Consider the following 17,895-nt stretch of genomic DNA (forward strand, 5'->3'; position numbering starts at 1 on the left):
TACCTTCCCAAAGTATTTAGGTTCAGGGCCTGGGAAGCCACTGGTGGCAGCTGGCCACCAGCTCCTCACCCCCTGCCGCCAGCCCCAGCCCCAGAACACACCTGCTTGGAAATGCTACCACAAGTGCCCTGGGGAGAGCCTGTTAGCATCTCCACTAGATTCCACAGACTTGCTTTCCACATTAAAACGGTAGTTCCCAAGCCACCAGGCCCTGCATGGTCAGGGTGCAAAATCAAAGCCCTGCATGGGGCAGGGGTGCTGAGAGTTCTCCCAGTGCAGTTTTCCTTGGCTGAGTGCTGCCTGTAGAACCCAAGCATTGGCCTCATAGGTAATCCTGGTGCCTCTCCCAGCATCTGTTCTGCCCCCAGAGCTCAGGGTGGTTTCCCCCCACCCCCGCCATTCTGCCTTCATCAGTACAGGCTGAGCACCTGTTAGAGGCCACAGTCACTGGTAGAGGCCAGAGTCACTACTTTGTGCTGCCACACTATGGCTATGCTCTGCTCCTACCCTCCACCAGCTACCCATACCCCAGTCCCCATACCAGGAACTTGTTCTGAAAGTGCTTTTTTTCCCATGCCTGGGAGGACATTGAGCCTCTTGTTTTGTTTTTTCTTCTTGCATAGGTACAAGAAGGCAAGGCCCAGGTTGAACCTATGCCCCAGCTCTGACCTGTCATGGGGATTCATTCTTGAATTGCTTCTTCCTAGATCTGGTTCACACCTAACCTGAGAACCCACTTGCCCTCCTTCCTCCTAGAGGGTAAGCCTCCTCAGCCACTTCTCTTCTCTGAGGGCACCTTCTGTTGCTGCCCTCCCCAAGCAGAGGCCTCCCATGACCATCAGTACATGCAGTGTGGGGTGACAGAGTGTATGAAGAAGGCAGAATGTTTTACCTATAAATCACAATGCATTTTTGTGTCCCAAATGATTGTTCTGGCCAGTCATTAAAGAGTTAGGCCACCCTGAACTGTTAACGTGATCTTCATCTTTACCTGTTGGGGTGTTTGGGTGATTTTAATCTACAGTGTTAGTTTTATTTTTACTGGCTGTGAAGCCTCACTTATAACAGTTTCCAAATTTCTCGCTAAATACTCATGAATACTGGTGGTATTCTGGAGTTGCAGAGTGGTTCTGAATACTATCAAAAATTAAAGCTAATATTATTGGCCTCTAGGGGGCACTCTTATCTCCATAAGTCTTGCCCCTTGGCAACTGCCCCGATGAAGTTCCTGGTCTAAGAAAACTTACCACCACCCCCAAGGCAGGGTCATTTTCCAAATATGACTGGGCTACATGTTAAGGGTATTACAGTCACAAGGTACATAGTGTGGGCGCTTCATTTTCTTGGCCTTGGCCCTAGCCCTATCGCCTCTCTTCTGCATCTTTCGGAGAGCCATAGTTGGCAAGAAAATACCAGATAACCCAAGCCAACTCCTCCTTAAACACTGGAGTAAATTCCCCCCTGTCTCCTTCCCTGTGTGTGTGGTGTATTTCTCACTCTCTGTCCCTGGACTTGTTTGCTCTGAGGCTTTGATGTTGGTGCCTTTACTCCGGGTAGTCTTATTATTGCTATGCATGGGGTTTGGGGTCCAGCATATCTCCAGGGAGGCATGGCTAGATTCACATATTCCTAGGATCCCTGACCCATTCTCATCTCTGTGAACCACAGTTCATCCAGCCTCATCCACTGCTCCCCACACAAGACAGTTTAACAATAGGATCTAAGTCCAGAACCTCAACTAGCCATTGGGCAGATGGAGCTAGACTAAAAAATGCCCACTCTATGGAACACCTGGGTGGCTCAGTCAGTTAAGTGTCTGACTGTTTTTTTAAAAAAATTTTTATTTTTATTTATTTTTGAGACAGAAACAGAGCATGAATGGGGGAGGGGAAGAGAGAGAGGGAGACACAGAATCTGAAGCAGGCTCCAGGCTCTGAGCTGTCAGCACAGAGCCCGACACAGGGCTTGAACCCACAAACCGTGAGATGATGACCTGAGCCAAAGTCGGATGCTTAACCAACTGAGCCACCCAGGTGCCCCGAGTGTCTGACTCTTGATTTCGGCTCAGGTCATGATCTCACTGTTCATGAGAATTAGCACCACGTTGGTCTCTGTGCTGACAACATGGAGCCTGCTTGGGATTCTCTCTCTTTTCTCTCTCTGCCTCTCCCCTGCTCACACTCTGTCTCTCTCTCAAAATAAATAAACATTTTTTTTTTTTAAATGCCCACTCTGGCTTCATTTAATGAGACAGGGACCAGTTGAGAAAAGGTGGGAATGTGTTCATATAGTTCCCACTGTTGATCCCTAACTTAGAAGCTGAGAGCTTTGGGAGGGAGGAAACTGGTGAGCAAGAGGCATACTCAGGAGACACACACCTGGTGCTATGTTTTGACAGGCAGGCTTTAGCTCCAGACCCCAGAAAATAACCAGGAATAGAAAACAATGGGCACAGAGTTTGTTTCCTGAATCATCTACTAAATAGTAAGCTCTGGGAAGGCAGGAATCAGCACTGCCTGATCAATTTATTTTGCCAGGCCTAAAGCAATGCGTAGCATGTGTTTGACTCGATAAAGGTTTGTTGAATGGCACATCAGGTCATCAGTCCAGATTTGAGGCCAGAGCCTCTCGGAAAGGCTTCAGGAAGATCTAACTGATAGGTTACCTGAGGCACCTTGATGTCATAGGGATCTATTTGAACATCTGATAGAGTTTGGGGCTGGCTGAATAGGTGATGCTATATAGAAAACTAAACAACAAAAAAATATTAATTCCAAGGAAAAGAAAAGAAAACAAAAATCTATATAAAAGGACAAGCAATCATAGTTTTACTATGTAGCTTAGCTTAAACAGAATATTGATGTTCCCCGACTGATGGTCTAACCACTTTGGGGGGCTGGGAAGGGGAAAATTGCATATGCATGGTGTCAACATGACCTCAATTCCCTATAACTAGTCCACAGACAAGCCTAAAACTGAGCAATGGAGAAGAAGCCACGCAAGTCTGTTAAAACCATGGAAGTGAGTGAGACCTGAAACCACAAAAATCCTGGAAGAGAGCACAGGCAGTGATTTTTCTGACATCAGCCATAACATTTTTCTGGATATGTCTCCTGAGGCAAAGGAAACAAAAGCAAAAGTAAACTATTGGGACTACATCAAAATTAAAAGCTTCTGCACAGCAAAGGAAACAATTGACAAAACAAAAAAACCTACAGAATGGGAGAAGATATTTGCAAATGACATATCCCATAAGGGGTTAGTATACAAATATATAAAGAACTTATGCGACTCAACATCAAAAAACCTCACGAATAATCCAGGGCACCTGAGTGACTCAGTTGGTTAAACGTCCAATTCTTGATTTTAACTTAGGTCATGATCTCAGAGTTGTGAAATGGAGCCCCGAGTCAGGCTCTGCACTGGGGTGGAGGCTGCTTAAGATTCTCTCTCTCCCTCTCCCTCTACCCACACCACCCGCCCTCACACATGCGCACATGCACATACTCCCTAAAAAACAAAACAAAAAGCACCAAAAACTCCAATTAAAAATGGGAAGAAGACATGAACAGACATTTCTCCAAAGAAGACATTCAGATGGTAAACAGATACATGAAAAGATGCTCAACATCACTCATCATTAGGTAAATCAAAACAACAATGAGGTATCACCTCACACCTGTCAGAATGGCTAAAATCAAAAACACAAGAAACAAGTGTCAAAGATGTGGAGAAAAAGGAACCTTTTTCCCCACTGTTGGTGGGAATGCAAACTGGTAGCCACCGTGGAAAACAGTATGGAGATTCCTCAAGAAAGTTAAAAATAGAATTACCATATGATCCAGTAATTCCACTACTGAGTATTTACCCAAAGAGTATGAAAACTCTAATTCGAAAAGGTCTATGCACCCCTGTTTATTACAGCCTTATTTGCAGTAGCCAAGATACGGAAGCAACCCAAGTGTCCATCGATAGATGAATGGATAAAGAAGAGGTGGTATGTATATGTATATACATATACATATATATACATGCAAGTGACAAGATTTCATTCTTTTTTATGGCTAATAATTCCATTGTGTGTACATACATATAGTGCAACAATGATTTCAGGAGTAGATTCAATTCCCCTTGCCCATTTAGCCCATCCCCCCTCCCAAAACCCCTCCAGTAACCCTCTGTTTGTTCTCCATATTATGTTTTGTCCCCCTCCCTGTTTTTATATTATTTTTGCTTCCCTTCCCTTCCCTTATGTTCATCTGTTTTGTATCTTAAAGTCCTCATATGAGTGAAGTCATATGATATTGGTCTTTCTCTAATTTCACTTAACATAATACTCTCTAGTTTCATCCACATAGTTGTGAATGGCAAGATTTCATTCTTTTTGATTGCCGAATAATACGCCATTGTGTGTGTGTGTGTGTGTGTGTGTGTGTGTGTGTGTGTGTGTGTGTGTATACACCACTTCCTCTTTATCCATTCATCCATCGATGGACATTTGGGCTCTTTCCATACTTTGGCTATTGTTGATAGTGCTGCTGTAAACATGGGGGTGCATGTGTCCCTTCGAAACAGCACACCTGTATCCCTTGGATAAATACCTAGTAGTGCAATTGCTGGGTCATAGGGTAGTTCTATTTTTAATTTCTTGAGGAACCTCCATAGTGTTTTCCAGAGTGGCTGCACCAGCTTGCATTCCCACCAGCAGTGCAAAAGAGATCCTCTTTCTCCGCGTCCTCGCCAACATCTGTTGTTGCCTGAGTTGTTAATGTTAGCCATTCTGACAGGGGTGAGGTGGTGTCTCATTGTGGTTTTGATTTGTATTTCCCTGATGATGAGTGATGTTGAGCATTTTTTCATGTGTCAGTTGGCCATATGGATGTCTTCTTTGGAGAAGTGTCTATTCATGTCTTTTGCCCATTTCTCCACTTGGATTATTTGTTTTTTGGGTCTTGAGTTTGATAAGTTCTTTATAGATTTTGGATACTAACCCTTTATCAGATATGTCATTTGCAAATATCTTCTCCCATTGCGTCAGTTGCCTTTTAGTTTTTTTTTTTTTATTTTTTTAATGTTTATTTATTTTTGAGACAGAGAGAGACAGAGCATGAACAGGGGAGGGTCAGAGAGAGGGAGACACAGAATCCGAAACAGGCTCCAGGCTCTGGGCTGTCAGCACAGAGCCCGACGCGGGGCTCGAACTCTCGGACGGTGAGATCATGACCTGAGCCGAAGTCGGCCGCTTAACCGACTGAGCCACCCAGGCGCCCCAGTTGCCTTTTAGTTTTGCTGATTGTTTCCTTCACTGTGCAAAAGCTTTTTATTTTGATGAGGTCCAGTAGTTCATTTTTGCTTTTCTTCCCCTTGCCTCCGGAAACGTGTTGAGTAAGAAGTTGCTGTGGCCAAGGTCAAAGAGGTTTTTGCCTGCTTTCTTCTCAAGGATTTTGATGGCCTCCTGTCTCACATTTAGGTCTTTCATCCACTTTGAGTTTATTTTTGTGTATGGTGTAAGAAGGTGGTCCAGGTTCATTTTTCTGCATGTCGCTGTCCAGTTTTCCCAGCACCACTTGCTGAAGAGGCTGTCGTTATTCCATTGGATATTCTTTCCTGCTTTGTCAAAGATTAGTTGGCCATATGTTTGTGGGTCCATTTCTGGGTTCTCTATTCTGTTCCATTGATCTGAGTGTCTGTTCTTATGCTAGTACCATACTGTCTTGATGATTACAGATTTGTAGTATAGCTTAAAGTCCAGGATTGTGATGCCTCCTGCTTTGGTTTTCTTTTTCAAGATTGCTTTGGCTATCAGGGTCTTTTCTGGTTCCATACAAATTTTAGGATTATTTGTTCTAGCTCTGTGAAGAACGCTGGTGTTATTTTGTTAGGGATTGCATTGAATATGTAGATTGCTCTGGGTGGTATCAACATTTTAACAGTATTTGTTCTTCCTATCCAGGAGCATGGAATCTTTTTCCATTTTTTTGTGTCTTCTTCAATTTTTTTCATAAGCTTTCTATAGTTTTCAGTGTATAGATTTTTCACCTCTTTGGTTTGATTTATTCCTAGGTATTTTATGGTTTTGGGTGCAATGTAAATGGGATCGATTCCTTGATTTCTCTTTTTGTTGCTTCATTGTTGGTGAATAGGAATGCAACTGATTTCTGTGCATTGATTTTATATCCTGAAACTTTGCTGAATTCATGAATCAGTTCTAGCAGTTTTTTGATGGAATCTTTTGGGTTTTCCACCTAGAGTATCCTGTCATCTGCTAAGAGTGAAAGTTTGACCTCCTCCTGGCTGATTTGGATGCCTTTTATTTCTTTGTGTTGTCTGATTGCAGAGGCTAAGACTTCCAATACTATGTTGAATAACAGTGGCGAGAGTGGACATCCATGTCTAGTTCCTGACCTTAGGGGGAAAGCTCTCAGTTTTTCCCCATTGAGGATGATATTAGCGTTGGGTCGTTCATATCTGGCTTTTGTGATCTCGAGGTATGATCCTCCTATCCCTAATTTCTTGAGGGTTTTTATCAAGAAACGATGCTGTATTTTGTCAAATGCTTTCTCTGTATCTATTGAGAGCATCATAAGGTTCTTATCCTTTCTTTTATTGATGTGATGCATCACATTAATTGTTTTGCAGATATTGAGTCAGGCTTGCATCCCAGGTATAAATCCCACTTGGTCGTGGTGAATGATTTTTTTAATGTAGTGTTGGATCCAGTTGGCTAATATCTTGTTGAGGACTTTTGCATCCATGTTTATCAGGGAAATTGGTCTATAGTTCTCCTTTTTAGTGGGGTCTCTGTCTGTTTTTGGAATCAAGGTAATGCTGTCCTCATAAAAAGAGTTTGGAAGTGTTCCTTCCATTTCTATTTTTTGGAACAGCTTCAAGAGAATAGGTGTTAACTCTTCTTTAAATGTTTAGTAGAATTCCCCTGGAAAGCCATCTGGCCCTGGGCTCTTGTTTTTTGGGAGATTTTTGATTACTAATTTGATTTCTTTACTGGTTATGGTCTGTTCAAATTTTCTGTTACTTCCTGTTTCAGTTTTGGTAGTTTATATGCTTCTAGGAATTTGTCCATTTCTTCCAGATTGCCCATTTTTTTTTGCGTATAATTGCTCATAATGTTCTCTTATTATTGTTTTTATTTCTGCTGTGTTGGTTGTGATCTCTCCTCTTTCATTCTTGATTTTATTTATTTGGGTCCTTTCCTTTTTCGTTTTGATCAAACTGGCTAGTGGTTTATCAATTTTGTTAATTCTTTCAAAGGACCAGCTTCTGGTTTCATTGATCTGTTCTACTGTTTTTTTGGTTTCGATAGCATTAATTTCTGCTCTAATCTTTATTATATCCTGTTTTCTGCTGGTTTGAGGTTTTATTTGCTGTTCTTTTTCCAGCTCTTTAAGGTGTAAGGTTAGGTTGTGTATCTGAGATCTTTCTTCCTTCTTTAGGAAAGCCTGGATTGCTATATATTTTCCTCTTATGACCGCCTTTGCTGCGTCCCAGAGGTTTTGGGTTGTGGTGTTATCATTTTCATTGGCTTCCATATACTTTTTAATTTCCTCTTTAACTTCTTGGTTGGCCCATTCATTCTTTAGTAGGATGTTCTTTAGTCTCCAAGTATTTGTTATCTTTCCAAATTTTTTCTTGTGATTGATTTTGAGTTTCATAGCATTGTGGTCTGAAAATATGCACGGTATGATCTTTTTGTACTTGCTGAGGGCTGATTTGTGTCCCAGTATGTGGTCTATTCTGGAGAATGTTCCATGTGAACTGGAGAAGAATGTATATTCTGCTGCTTTAGGATGAAATGTTCTGAATATATCTGTTAAGTCCATCTGGTCCAGTGTGTCATTCAAAGCCATTGTTTCCTTAATTTTATTTTTTTAAACATTTTATTTTAAAATAAAATAGGAGGTCTGGGGCAGCCTAACCTGAAACCAGGGAAAGGGGGAGATGAGACCAAGAGAGCCTCCACTTATATCAGGAAGTCACATCAGGGAAACCCAAGGGTGCTAAATGCACTGGAAGAATTTTGAATCTGTCTCAAGTCATCCAGAGAGACTTTGGAAAGCCAGCCTTGAAAAGAATAGAAGATCTACTAAAGGGCACCAAGGAGACAACTTGAAAGAGAAGTGGAGGGGAGGACAAGGCCAGCCTTCTGTATGAAGTGACCCTCTCAGCACAACAAAGTAAAAGTCGTTGTTACAAAAACAAATTTTGATTAAATTAAGGATGCAAAGAAAATAGATAAAAATCCAAAAAGATAGAAGTTTACAAGCAGTAATTGAGAGTTAAGGGAAAAAAGAAATAAAAATCAACTATTGTATGATCCATTTATAAGCAGTACGTAGAACAGGTGAATCACAGAGACAGTAGCATAGTGGTTACTAGGGACTGGGGGAGGGGGAACAGAGCGTTGGTGCTTGGTGGGCCAAGAGGCTCACTAGGTTAAGCATCTGACTCTTGATCTCAGCTCAGGTATTGATCTCAGGGTCACGGGTTCAGGCCCCACATTGGGCTCTGCACTGGGTGTGAAACAAACAAACAAACAAACAAACAAAAGATAATAAATAAATGTCAACAGAAGAGAAATTTTTAAAGGCACGATTTTTTTTAAAGAAATAAAATAATTTTCAAAATATGTGATGAAGCCAGGAGTTTATAAATTAAGATAGTGTACATAGAACAGACTTTTTAGAAGAGGGAAAATAAGAATGGTCACAAAGCCTAAAAGAAGGAAAATTAAGCTAAAATAATTCAATAGACAAACCACAGACTGTCAGCAGTGAGGACAAAATACACTTGAAATCATTTGAAAGGAAAACAAGGTAGCAGTTTGAAAATATATGACAGAAAGAAAATGAAGGGCATGCTCTATAGGGGAGCAGTCAGAGAGAAGGGGCAGCCTATGTGACCTCCCAGATGGGAATGTGTGTGGTGGGCAGCACCAAGCCCCCAGTGACCTGGTCCTGTTCACCCTTCTCTGGTCAGCCTCTCATCAGGCAGGTATGTGCTGCCGTTCAGCTTCCCACGCCCACGGAGTCCCTCATATCCAACTGAAGTTCAGATTCAAAGATAGCAAGGTTATGCAGCATCATTAAGGATCCAGACTGCCTCTTGATGCTTCCAAGGAGAAGCTACTCGTGCCTTCAGTGGTTTGGGGAAAGGGACCCACCCCCTTGTTGCACCCAACAGACGACAGACCCCTTCCTCTTCCCCTCCCACCTCTCAAAATGCCCCATGGAGAGAGCTCTGCTGGGGACCCACTGTCCTGCCAAACATCACTCCCCTGAACCCCCAGGCTCCTCGTAGGATCAGAGCTCCAGCCCCCCATGTGGGTGCTTGCTCTTCCCTCCTGTTTCCTAGACCCACAAAGCCATGAGGGTGCTCACTTTTTCCCGTGGGCACTTTTCTACCTCACTGAGCATCTACTTCAAGCAGCTGGTGCGTCTCTGCTCTGCTTTCCACCCCAGTGAGTTAAGATGGCCCCATAGGGGGGGTATTGGCTGGAGAGAGGAAGCTTCAGGTTCTGCTCTCCCCTATGGGCCTTCTCTAACCATAGCTCTAGGTGACTCGGCCTGCAGTGGTAGTGCCCCTGTTTAATTTCCTCTAATGCTCAAAGTCGATGCCATTTTGTCCAGTCAGCTGCTGGCTTTAAAACCCCAGTCTGCCACCTGATCACAAGTATGTATTTCCTGCATAGTTGTTCTAAAATAAACTTTGTAGGGGTGTCTGGGTGGGTCAGTCATTTGAGCAGACGTCTGACTTCCGTTCAGGTCATGATCTCACGGTTCATGAGTTGGAGCCCCGCATTGGGCTAGCTGCTGTCAGCCCAGAACCCACTTCAGATCCTCTGTCTCCCTCTCTCTGCCTTACTTGTGTTCTCTTGCTCAAAAATAAACATTTAAAAAACTAAAATAAAACTTCATATAACAAGACTCACATCAAAAATCTAAATTAGTTATCCTCAGTATACAGAGCGGAGCATTTTCATACTGATTTTGTTCAGATGGTAACCACCTGGCTTGTAATACATGTAAAATTTATTTGTGAACCTCCCTGATGCTCACGATGCCGCCGCCTCCCCACCCCCCGTAGATTAAATGTTGTTTTTTCCTGCGTGGTTTTAAAAACAAATTAACTCTGGTCAAAAGGTGGAAACAACCCTAATGCCCATCAACAGATGAATGGATGAATAAAATGTGTGTGTGTGTGTGTGTGTGTACACACACACACACACATTACTCAGCCTTCAAAAGGTAGTGAAAATCTCATACATGCTACAATATGGATGAATCTTAAAAACATGATAAGTGAAATAAGCCACACACAAGAAGACAAATAGTGTACGATTTCACTTAAATGAGGCACCTAGAATAGACAAATTCCTAGGGACAGAAAGTGGAATAGTGGTTGCTAGGGATTGGGAGGGGGGTGGGGAATTATTGCTCAATGGGTACAGGGTTTCTCTCCTGGGTATTGAAAAAAGTCTGCAAATAGTGATGATAATTGCACGACATTTTGAATATAGTTAATGCTACTGAACTACACATTTAAAAATGGTTAAAATGGTAAATTTTATGTAATGTATATTGTCACAATATTAAAAATATGAGAAGAAGAGGCGGAAGAAGAGAGGGGGAAGGAACACAGGCCGGCAGACCTTCCCGCATGTTTTCAACTCACATGTGCACATGTGCATGTGCCAGGCAGAGGCATGTGTATGGCAGGCAAAACCAAAAAACAAATTTACCTACTTTGACCAAACTCATGTCAATAGCTCCACTGTTACATAAAAGGAAACCTTGATGTCCTTAAAATTTTACTGAGTTCAGAATAAAACCTCCTCCTTCAGATTGAACAAGTAACTTAGTAGCTGAAAAAAGGTGAAGGGAAGTTTAGAGTCAGCATTCTAGGGGGTTTTTTTTGCTGCTGGGTCCAAGTCACTGACCTGTAAAACTATCTTGGACCACACGCTCCCTCCTTCCTACTTTCTACAAACCCACACTTGCCCAAAGGGGTCCCTGCACAAGTCACAAATCTGTACTTTGCAATTCCCTGTAAGCCATGGCCTCAACTCTGCCTGCATTCCCATTGGCCCAGTTCAGGAAAAGCACTTTCCCTTCCTCCTTCTCTTCCTGCCCCTTCTTCTCCCCTCTCCCTCCTCTTCCTCTTTCCCCTCCTCCTTCTCCCGCTCCCCTTGCCCTCCTCATCCCTCCTCTTCTGTCTCACCGACAGAGTCAGCAATATCATATCTCCACCAGAGTTCCAGGCCCATAGGCACTGACTGTGACTTTTAGATTCCTCAGGAAAGTGTCAACCATCAGCTCTTTCTCCAGCAGAAGGGCACATAGGTGTCAAGCCTTCTCCATCAGTGGGCTTGGGGTCACAGGTGGCTCCTTGCCCACCCTTGGCTTGGTTGGGGCAGACTCACTGCTGGCTAGCCATAACTTCCATAATGACCTCTCAGCATCTCTGCTCTCTCCAATCTTTTGTATCTTCCCTTTGGGTTTTAGAGCCAGCTAAACTCTTCCTTTTTTTTTCTATCTCTCAAACTTCTTTACAAGTGAATTTCACATAACATAAAATTAATCATTTTAAAGTGTACAAGTCAGTGGCATTTAGTACATTCACAATGTTGCCCAACAACCACCTATATTGAGACTCAAAACATTTTCATCGCCCCAAAAGAAAATTGGCAGCCATTAAGCCATCACTCTCCATTTCGCCTTCCCCCCCAACTTCTGCTAACCCCCTAAACTGTCTTGGTAACCCCTTTGGAATTTCCACATTTGGGTCTCAGATCTTATTTCTTATCTGTCATATCTGGTGCTTGGTCTGAAGCTCCAGTTTAACTTCCCATTATCCTTAGCCCACTATCTTGACCTAAATACCCTCCCTGCAATTCACAAATGCAGACACATTCACTTCTACGGCTTTGAGGCCCTTTCCTGAACTCTGCAGAAAAGCACTGCTTAAAACTCCACTGACTGTGAGTGTGGATCCTGTCTGGGGAAGATGAGCAAAGGTGTTATCATCCAGGGAGGGCCTGGCTTCTGTTCCTGGCTGTTAGAGCACCCTCTGTGAAACAGGCAATAGGGAGCAGAGGGGTCTCCTGACTTCCTCCGCCTGAGGTGGAGCCAGAGGCTCATGGGAGGGTGACCACCATGTTGCATTAATACTGATGTGCTAATACCAATCTAGTGTGCATAACAAACTTTGTGTTCACAGTTTCTTTTAACAAGCTTCCAGGCAATGTCCTGCTGATCTGGGGACCACCCTTTGAGTAACAGGGACTAAACAGCAATAACTGCCAGAATAAAAGTAGGATGAACTGCTTCTTACCTGCTCAGAAGTTATCTTTCCAACCCAATTACCCCTGCCACTCGGCTGAAAAGTGGAGAAGCACTTTTCAAACAAAGAGGATAGGTGGGAGAGGTGGAAGGCAGAGGAAGCATGTGTGGAGGCCTTAAGCAGAAAGACAGCTTTGGTTTATTGAAAGAACTGAAAGAACCTCAGGGTGATTGGGATAGTGAGTGCAGGGAATTGGAGCAAGTGATGGGCAAGCTCCATTCCTGGTTCCAAATTTTCAGGGGCACAAGCCCTGTCCCCTCTGGGAGACCCTCCCCCAGTCTGTGGGGTAGGTGTCCTTTTGATATTCTTTGTCCAGTATCTCCACCATCCCCACACTTATGACAACATCACTGCACTTGCTCCTTCCTTGGTCTCTCAGCATCCATCCCCTGGCCTGTAAGCCCCTGGAGGGCATGGACTATATCTACCTGGGATGAGCAAAACCATTTAATTGTCACTTAAGAAAACTTTCAAGGCATTGGGACCACTGTGGACCTCCCCCATCTCCAGCACCAGCTGGTGCCCACTTGGGAATTCCTCCTGAAGGGCTACATGGCTGAGCCTAGGACAGCTGGTGAGGGCTGGTGCCCTCCTCTTCCTACCCCTCAGAGAGGCTGGGCCCAAGGCCCTGCCATTAACTAGAAGCTGGAACACAACTGAGAGGAAACAGAAGCTTGATTTAAAACAGGGGGTGGGGGGCACAGTATAACAGGAGATTCTGACGGTCCAGTCTTCTGAGAAACACACAGGGAAGGTACAAAGGCAGCAGGCCTGGAGGAGGTAGAATGCCTGGCAGAAGGGACTGAGCGTGACCCAAGGCCAAAGAGGAAAGAGACTGAATGGAGGGCAACACAGTTGAGGCCCACGGTCTTGGGCAATAAAACATGAGTATTTGCAGTCACCCCATTCATTTGATGGAAGGTCCCCAGTTAGCTAAAATGTGCCTGTAACAATGCCAGTTGGCAGGTTCAGGCCTGATTTGTGGCCTGACTGACCCTTCACAGGAGATAAGCTATGAGCAGGCACCTTGCCAGAATGGGAGATGCCCCCAAATACCGCTGTGTCACAAGACCCAGACTGAAAGGGTGCCTGGACTTCCTGGGTCATCAGGGGACTCACTGGCTCCCTGGACTCAGCCTCTGGGTTGGGGGAGACTGGTGCCAATGATAGGCTAGCTGGGCAAAGTGCATAGGGCTGCATACACCAGCATGGGGCCTAAGCCCCACTTTGCCACTGTATCACAGGCTTGGGGACAAAAGGGTCATACCTGGGGCTTCTGTGAAAATCTTGAGTCTCTGAGCACTGGGGGACAGGAGGCAGGGTCCCAGGTGTGGTAGGTCTGGGAAACTCAGCAATCCCATATCCTCTTGGCCAGACACACACATTCTCAGTTTCCCTTCAGGCCTGTTCAGGACATGTGACTGGGGCCTGGCCAGTGGGCTGGCCCGTTTTAAAATCCCACTCTCTGTCCCAGGCTGTCTTCTTCCCTTTCAGTGTAGACAGTGGATGGGGGCCAAGCAGGCTGATGGCACCGTCGGCCCCAGTCCCTCTCACAGAATTATCCTCTCCGTCTTCCTCGGCTCTTTGCTGTGTGCCTGCAGCTCCTCTCACTAAAGAGGCAGGGCCCATTTCTCTCCCTGGGTCTGGGATGTCATAGATGTGACACCCAGGAAGCTTGAAGACGCATTTGCCTTACTTTTTGCCCCTCTGCAATTACCTTAAAACCATGGCTGAGCTCGCCTGTTGGAAAATGAGAGGACCCAGTGGCCCTGTCACTCCAGCCCACCCCATGACATGTGCATTAGGCTATCTGAGACCAAAAGAGCTGCCAGTCAAGTCCAGCCTAAATTGCTGACCACAGACGCATGAACTAAAGAAATATTCGTTGGCGTTCGTTTATTTCATTAGTTTGTTTTAATGCAACATCTCATGGCACTAGGTAAATGAAATAGCAGCCACCCCAAAAGACTGAATGAGGGGGCCACCCACCGCTAACTCCACTGGGTTCCCACGTGACCGAGCAGTAAGCTTTCACTGTGCTGTCACATTGAGACTCTGGGGTTTGCTTGCTACCTCAGCAGAGCTGGCCCTCTCCGGGCTGAGCCACAAGGAACCAGATCACGGGCCCCCTCCCAGACCCTGTGCCTCAGAGGCCCCAGCAGAGGGGAGGTGGTAGACAAAGCCAACTGTAGGAATAGCGATTAGTCTCCAGCTCATGGAGGAGAAGAATTGGTGCGTTTTCTGGAAGCCCATGTGCTGGTAGAGGGCCCGGGCCGAGTGCTGCAGCATGGAGGTGATGAGGATGACTTGGCTGTACCCCTGGTCCCGTGCGAACTGGAGGGCAGTCCTGACCAGGGCCTTCGCTATCCCCTGGCCTCGGTGCTCTGGGGCCACACACAGGTGAAGCAGCTGCAACTTCTGCTTCTGCAGGGTGGCAGGCAGAACGCCCATAATGCCCACCACCTGCCCCTCAGCTTCAACCACCCAGAAGCAGGAGCCAGGCTTACCCAAGTAGGTCTTGGTGATGTCAGACATATCTGTGCGCAAAGACATGACTATAAACTTGGTCCAGGGGTATCTGGAGAGGAATCTCAGGGCAGCGAGGAGGATGAGGCTGGCTACAAGGGCCAGGACCCAGGAGCCAGAGAGCAGGAAGAGGGTGAGGGGCACCCCAAGCAAGAGCACCAGGGTTCGGGGCAGCTTCAGGATGTGGCAGAAGGTGGTGGGGATGTGCTCATTCATTCCCTGGGAGAACACGTCCAGGACCCGTGTGCGGTCGTTCTCCCGGTATTTGCGGATGTGATAAGGAGCCATGGAAGACTGCTGAGCCTGAATCTCAAAGTCCATGAGAGAAAGAGAGAGAGCTAAGTGTCCCTGCACACCTTCTGGGCCACCCTGGGGAAGAGAGAGGAAGTCAGATGAGTGTCCCATCTCTGCCACCTCCCAGGAGTGGGGGAGACCCCTGCTCATGGGCATTTCTTTCTGCTTTTGCCCAAAAGGATGTAGGCCACAGCCACTGGGAGAAAGTGTAGGGTCAGGACGATTTGCATATGATCCTGGCTCCGTCCCTTTCTAGCTGTGTGACCTGAACATATCACCTAACTTCTCTGAACCTGTTTTTTTCATCCGTAGAACTGGATCAAGTAAAAACCTGGCTTCTGGGATTGTTTTGAAGATTTAATAAAGTAACATACAAAGCTCTGATATACAAAATACCCTCCTCTCCACCCTCTTTCCCCTTTTACTGGCTCACTTAGCTTGTTGGCACTTTGGGGCGGCACCATGCAGCAGCCAGACCATGTGTCCCCAGACCTTCGGTCCGTCTCCAGGAACCATACATTGTAGGAATCCTGTGTTCCCAAGTAAAAGTTTCAACAAAGACTCTTTCCCCCTTGATTGCAGATTTTTAGGCTGCTGGGGTTGTGTAAGAGTCAATCACCAAAAAAGGGGCAGCCTGGACATCCAGAGGAGAGTCTGGGGCTCCAGGCCTCTCTCCAAACACTGTCCTTTCTACCCGCGTCCTCTCACCTGCTACCACAACGGCCTTGAATGTCCAGAGCAGTCTCGAAGTGGCCTCTGCTCTCAGCCTCTGCCTGGCATCCAGGAGAGACTGCCCAGGGCCTGCTCCACCACCAGGGACCAGGCCCTCCCTGGATGGCCACCTCATTGGCTGGTTCTTGCACCTGAGAGGCTGGACTCTGACCGAGCAGGAAGCGCATTCTCCACTCTTGTGATCACCAGAGACTCAGCCTGGAGTGGGGAAGCGGGGTCTGGAACAGCTCAGGGAGCCTTGCCCTTGCAGATGGCCTTCACTCTTCCTCCCGTGGTGGTTAAGGCCTGGAGTATCTCCCAGCAGGCACCTTGATGTGCTCTGGTGTCCACCCTCAGCCCCTCCACACAGCTCCTAGAAGCCTGGGGTTGCAGGCCTCACCGTGTGCTGTCTTCATGAGCTAGAGTCCAGGCTGAGCACGCAAGGGGCGCTCTCCCTGCCTAGGCGTTACCTGGTCTGAGGAAGACTGACCATGGGCAGTTCCCTGCACTCATCTCACTAGGCTCCATCTGCGTTCGTTCGTTCGTTCGTTCATTCATTTATTCATTCACAGTACTATTATGTATGATGCAACTACTAGGTGCCTAGCGTCCTCTTCAGCTATGAGCAACAGTGACACACAGCGATGGGCACCAGTACCACGTGCAGCTGATGTGTGTCCGATCGTTAGAGCCTGTGCCATCACAGCTGTTAAATAGTTTGCGCTGAGGTGAACTAAAGCAGGGAAAAACAGAAAATCCCTTCTCCGTGGAACGGATATGCTGTCGAGGGGGCTGCTTCCCTCCCCAAACTGAGTTTGCTCCTCTCCCCGCGTGCCCTCACCCTGCGGCCCAGCTAAGCCCCTCCCTCTATATTCTCACTGCTTCCTGAAGCCGAGACCACAGATCTATCGATCTACTCAAGCATTTGTCGGTAGTGTCATCAAACGCTGATCCGGCCACGCGCCGTGGGGGCGATTGGGCTACGGCACAGCGCCCGGCAGACCCTGGTTTCCCGTCCTCGAAGCTCGTCGCGAGATTCCGGGGATTGCGCGGCGCGCGCCACCTCTCACACCTGTGACGCGCGCGGGGCGGAGAGGTGCGGGCCGCAAGAGAGGATTAATAGGGGTTCCCGAGGAAGGACCCTTAAGTCGAGACCGGAGGGAGAGGTAGGCCTGAGCAGGGCTGAGTGAAGGAGAGCGTTTTGGGCTGAGGGAACAGAGGCGTGAAGACCCTGAGGCAGAACAAAGGCAAGGTTTCCAGGGAAAGGTGGCCAACATGGCCACGGAGAGAGGGAGGGAGCGGTGAGGGTGGCAACGGCCCGTGCGTGTGAGGTCTGTGCCCCAGTTGTGGAGTTTGGACTCTACTCCGAAAGCGACGGGAGGCCATTGGTCAGTTAAAAGCTGGGGAGTAACCTAGGCAGGCGCGTGCACGTGTTGCTGTGGCTACAGGTGGAGAGTGAATGGGAAGAGGCAGCGGAAGCGCGCAATCCCCGCCCCCCACGGGCTAGTGCGGCACCGGCACCGCAGCTGATAAAGGAGCCTCGGGGTAGAGAAATGCAGGATGCAAGCAAGAGCTTCTGACCAAGGAGGGCTAGTGGGAACAAAAATAGAGCCCTGCTCCACTCACCAAGCCGTCAGCACCCCCCCCCCCCCACAGAGCTGAGTCTGGCCAAAGGAGAAGGTACCTATTTCTTACTTGCTCAAAGACATGACTCCCACTGAACTGTGCATCCAACGGGCAGCATCTGTATGAAAGGGGTGCCTTGTTCTGTGTTCACCAGGAAGCCACGTGGGCTAGCAGAGGCCCTACAAGAGTAAGTGGTGACTTGGACCAGAGTGAGGCGATGGTGAGAACCAGCCCACCTGTAGGTGCATCTGGGGACAGAAACGGCAGGAGTTTGTAATGATCGAGATGGGAATGAAGATGAGGAAGGGGTCAGAGATGATAGTCACATTTCTGGCAAGAGCCTCTAGAGGATGCTGGAGAGAGAGACTTGGAGAGAAAGAT

General features: G+C 46.7%; 1 protein-coding gene across 1 annotated transcript; it reads right to left on the minus strand.

The window, feature by feature from the left end:
* Window positions 1-14,275: 14,275 nt before the first annotated feature.
* On the minus strand, window positions 14,276-17,213 carry NAT8 (N-acetyltransferase 8 (putative)). Its single transcript, XM_030309043.1, has 2 exons — window positions 15,886-17,213; window positions 14,276-15,252 (listed from the first exon to the last, which is right to left on the minus strand). Exon 2 carries the CDS (start codon window positions 15,202-15,204, stop codon window positions 14,476-14,478), a length of 729 nt encoding a protein of 242 aa, XP_030164903.1. The 5' UTR covers window positions 15,205-15,252; window positions 15,886-17,213; the 3' UTR covers window positions 14,276-14,475.
* Between the last annotated feature and the right edge of the window lie 682 nt (window positions 17,214-17,895).

Source organism: Lynx canadensis, chromosome A3 (genome assembly GCF_007474595.2).
Source record: "Lynx canadensis isolate LIC74 chromosome A3, mLynCan4.pri.v2, whole genome shotgun sequence".
Lineage (NCBI taxonomy): Eukaryota > Metazoa > Chordata > Mammalia > Carnivora > Felidae > Lynx > Lynx canadensis.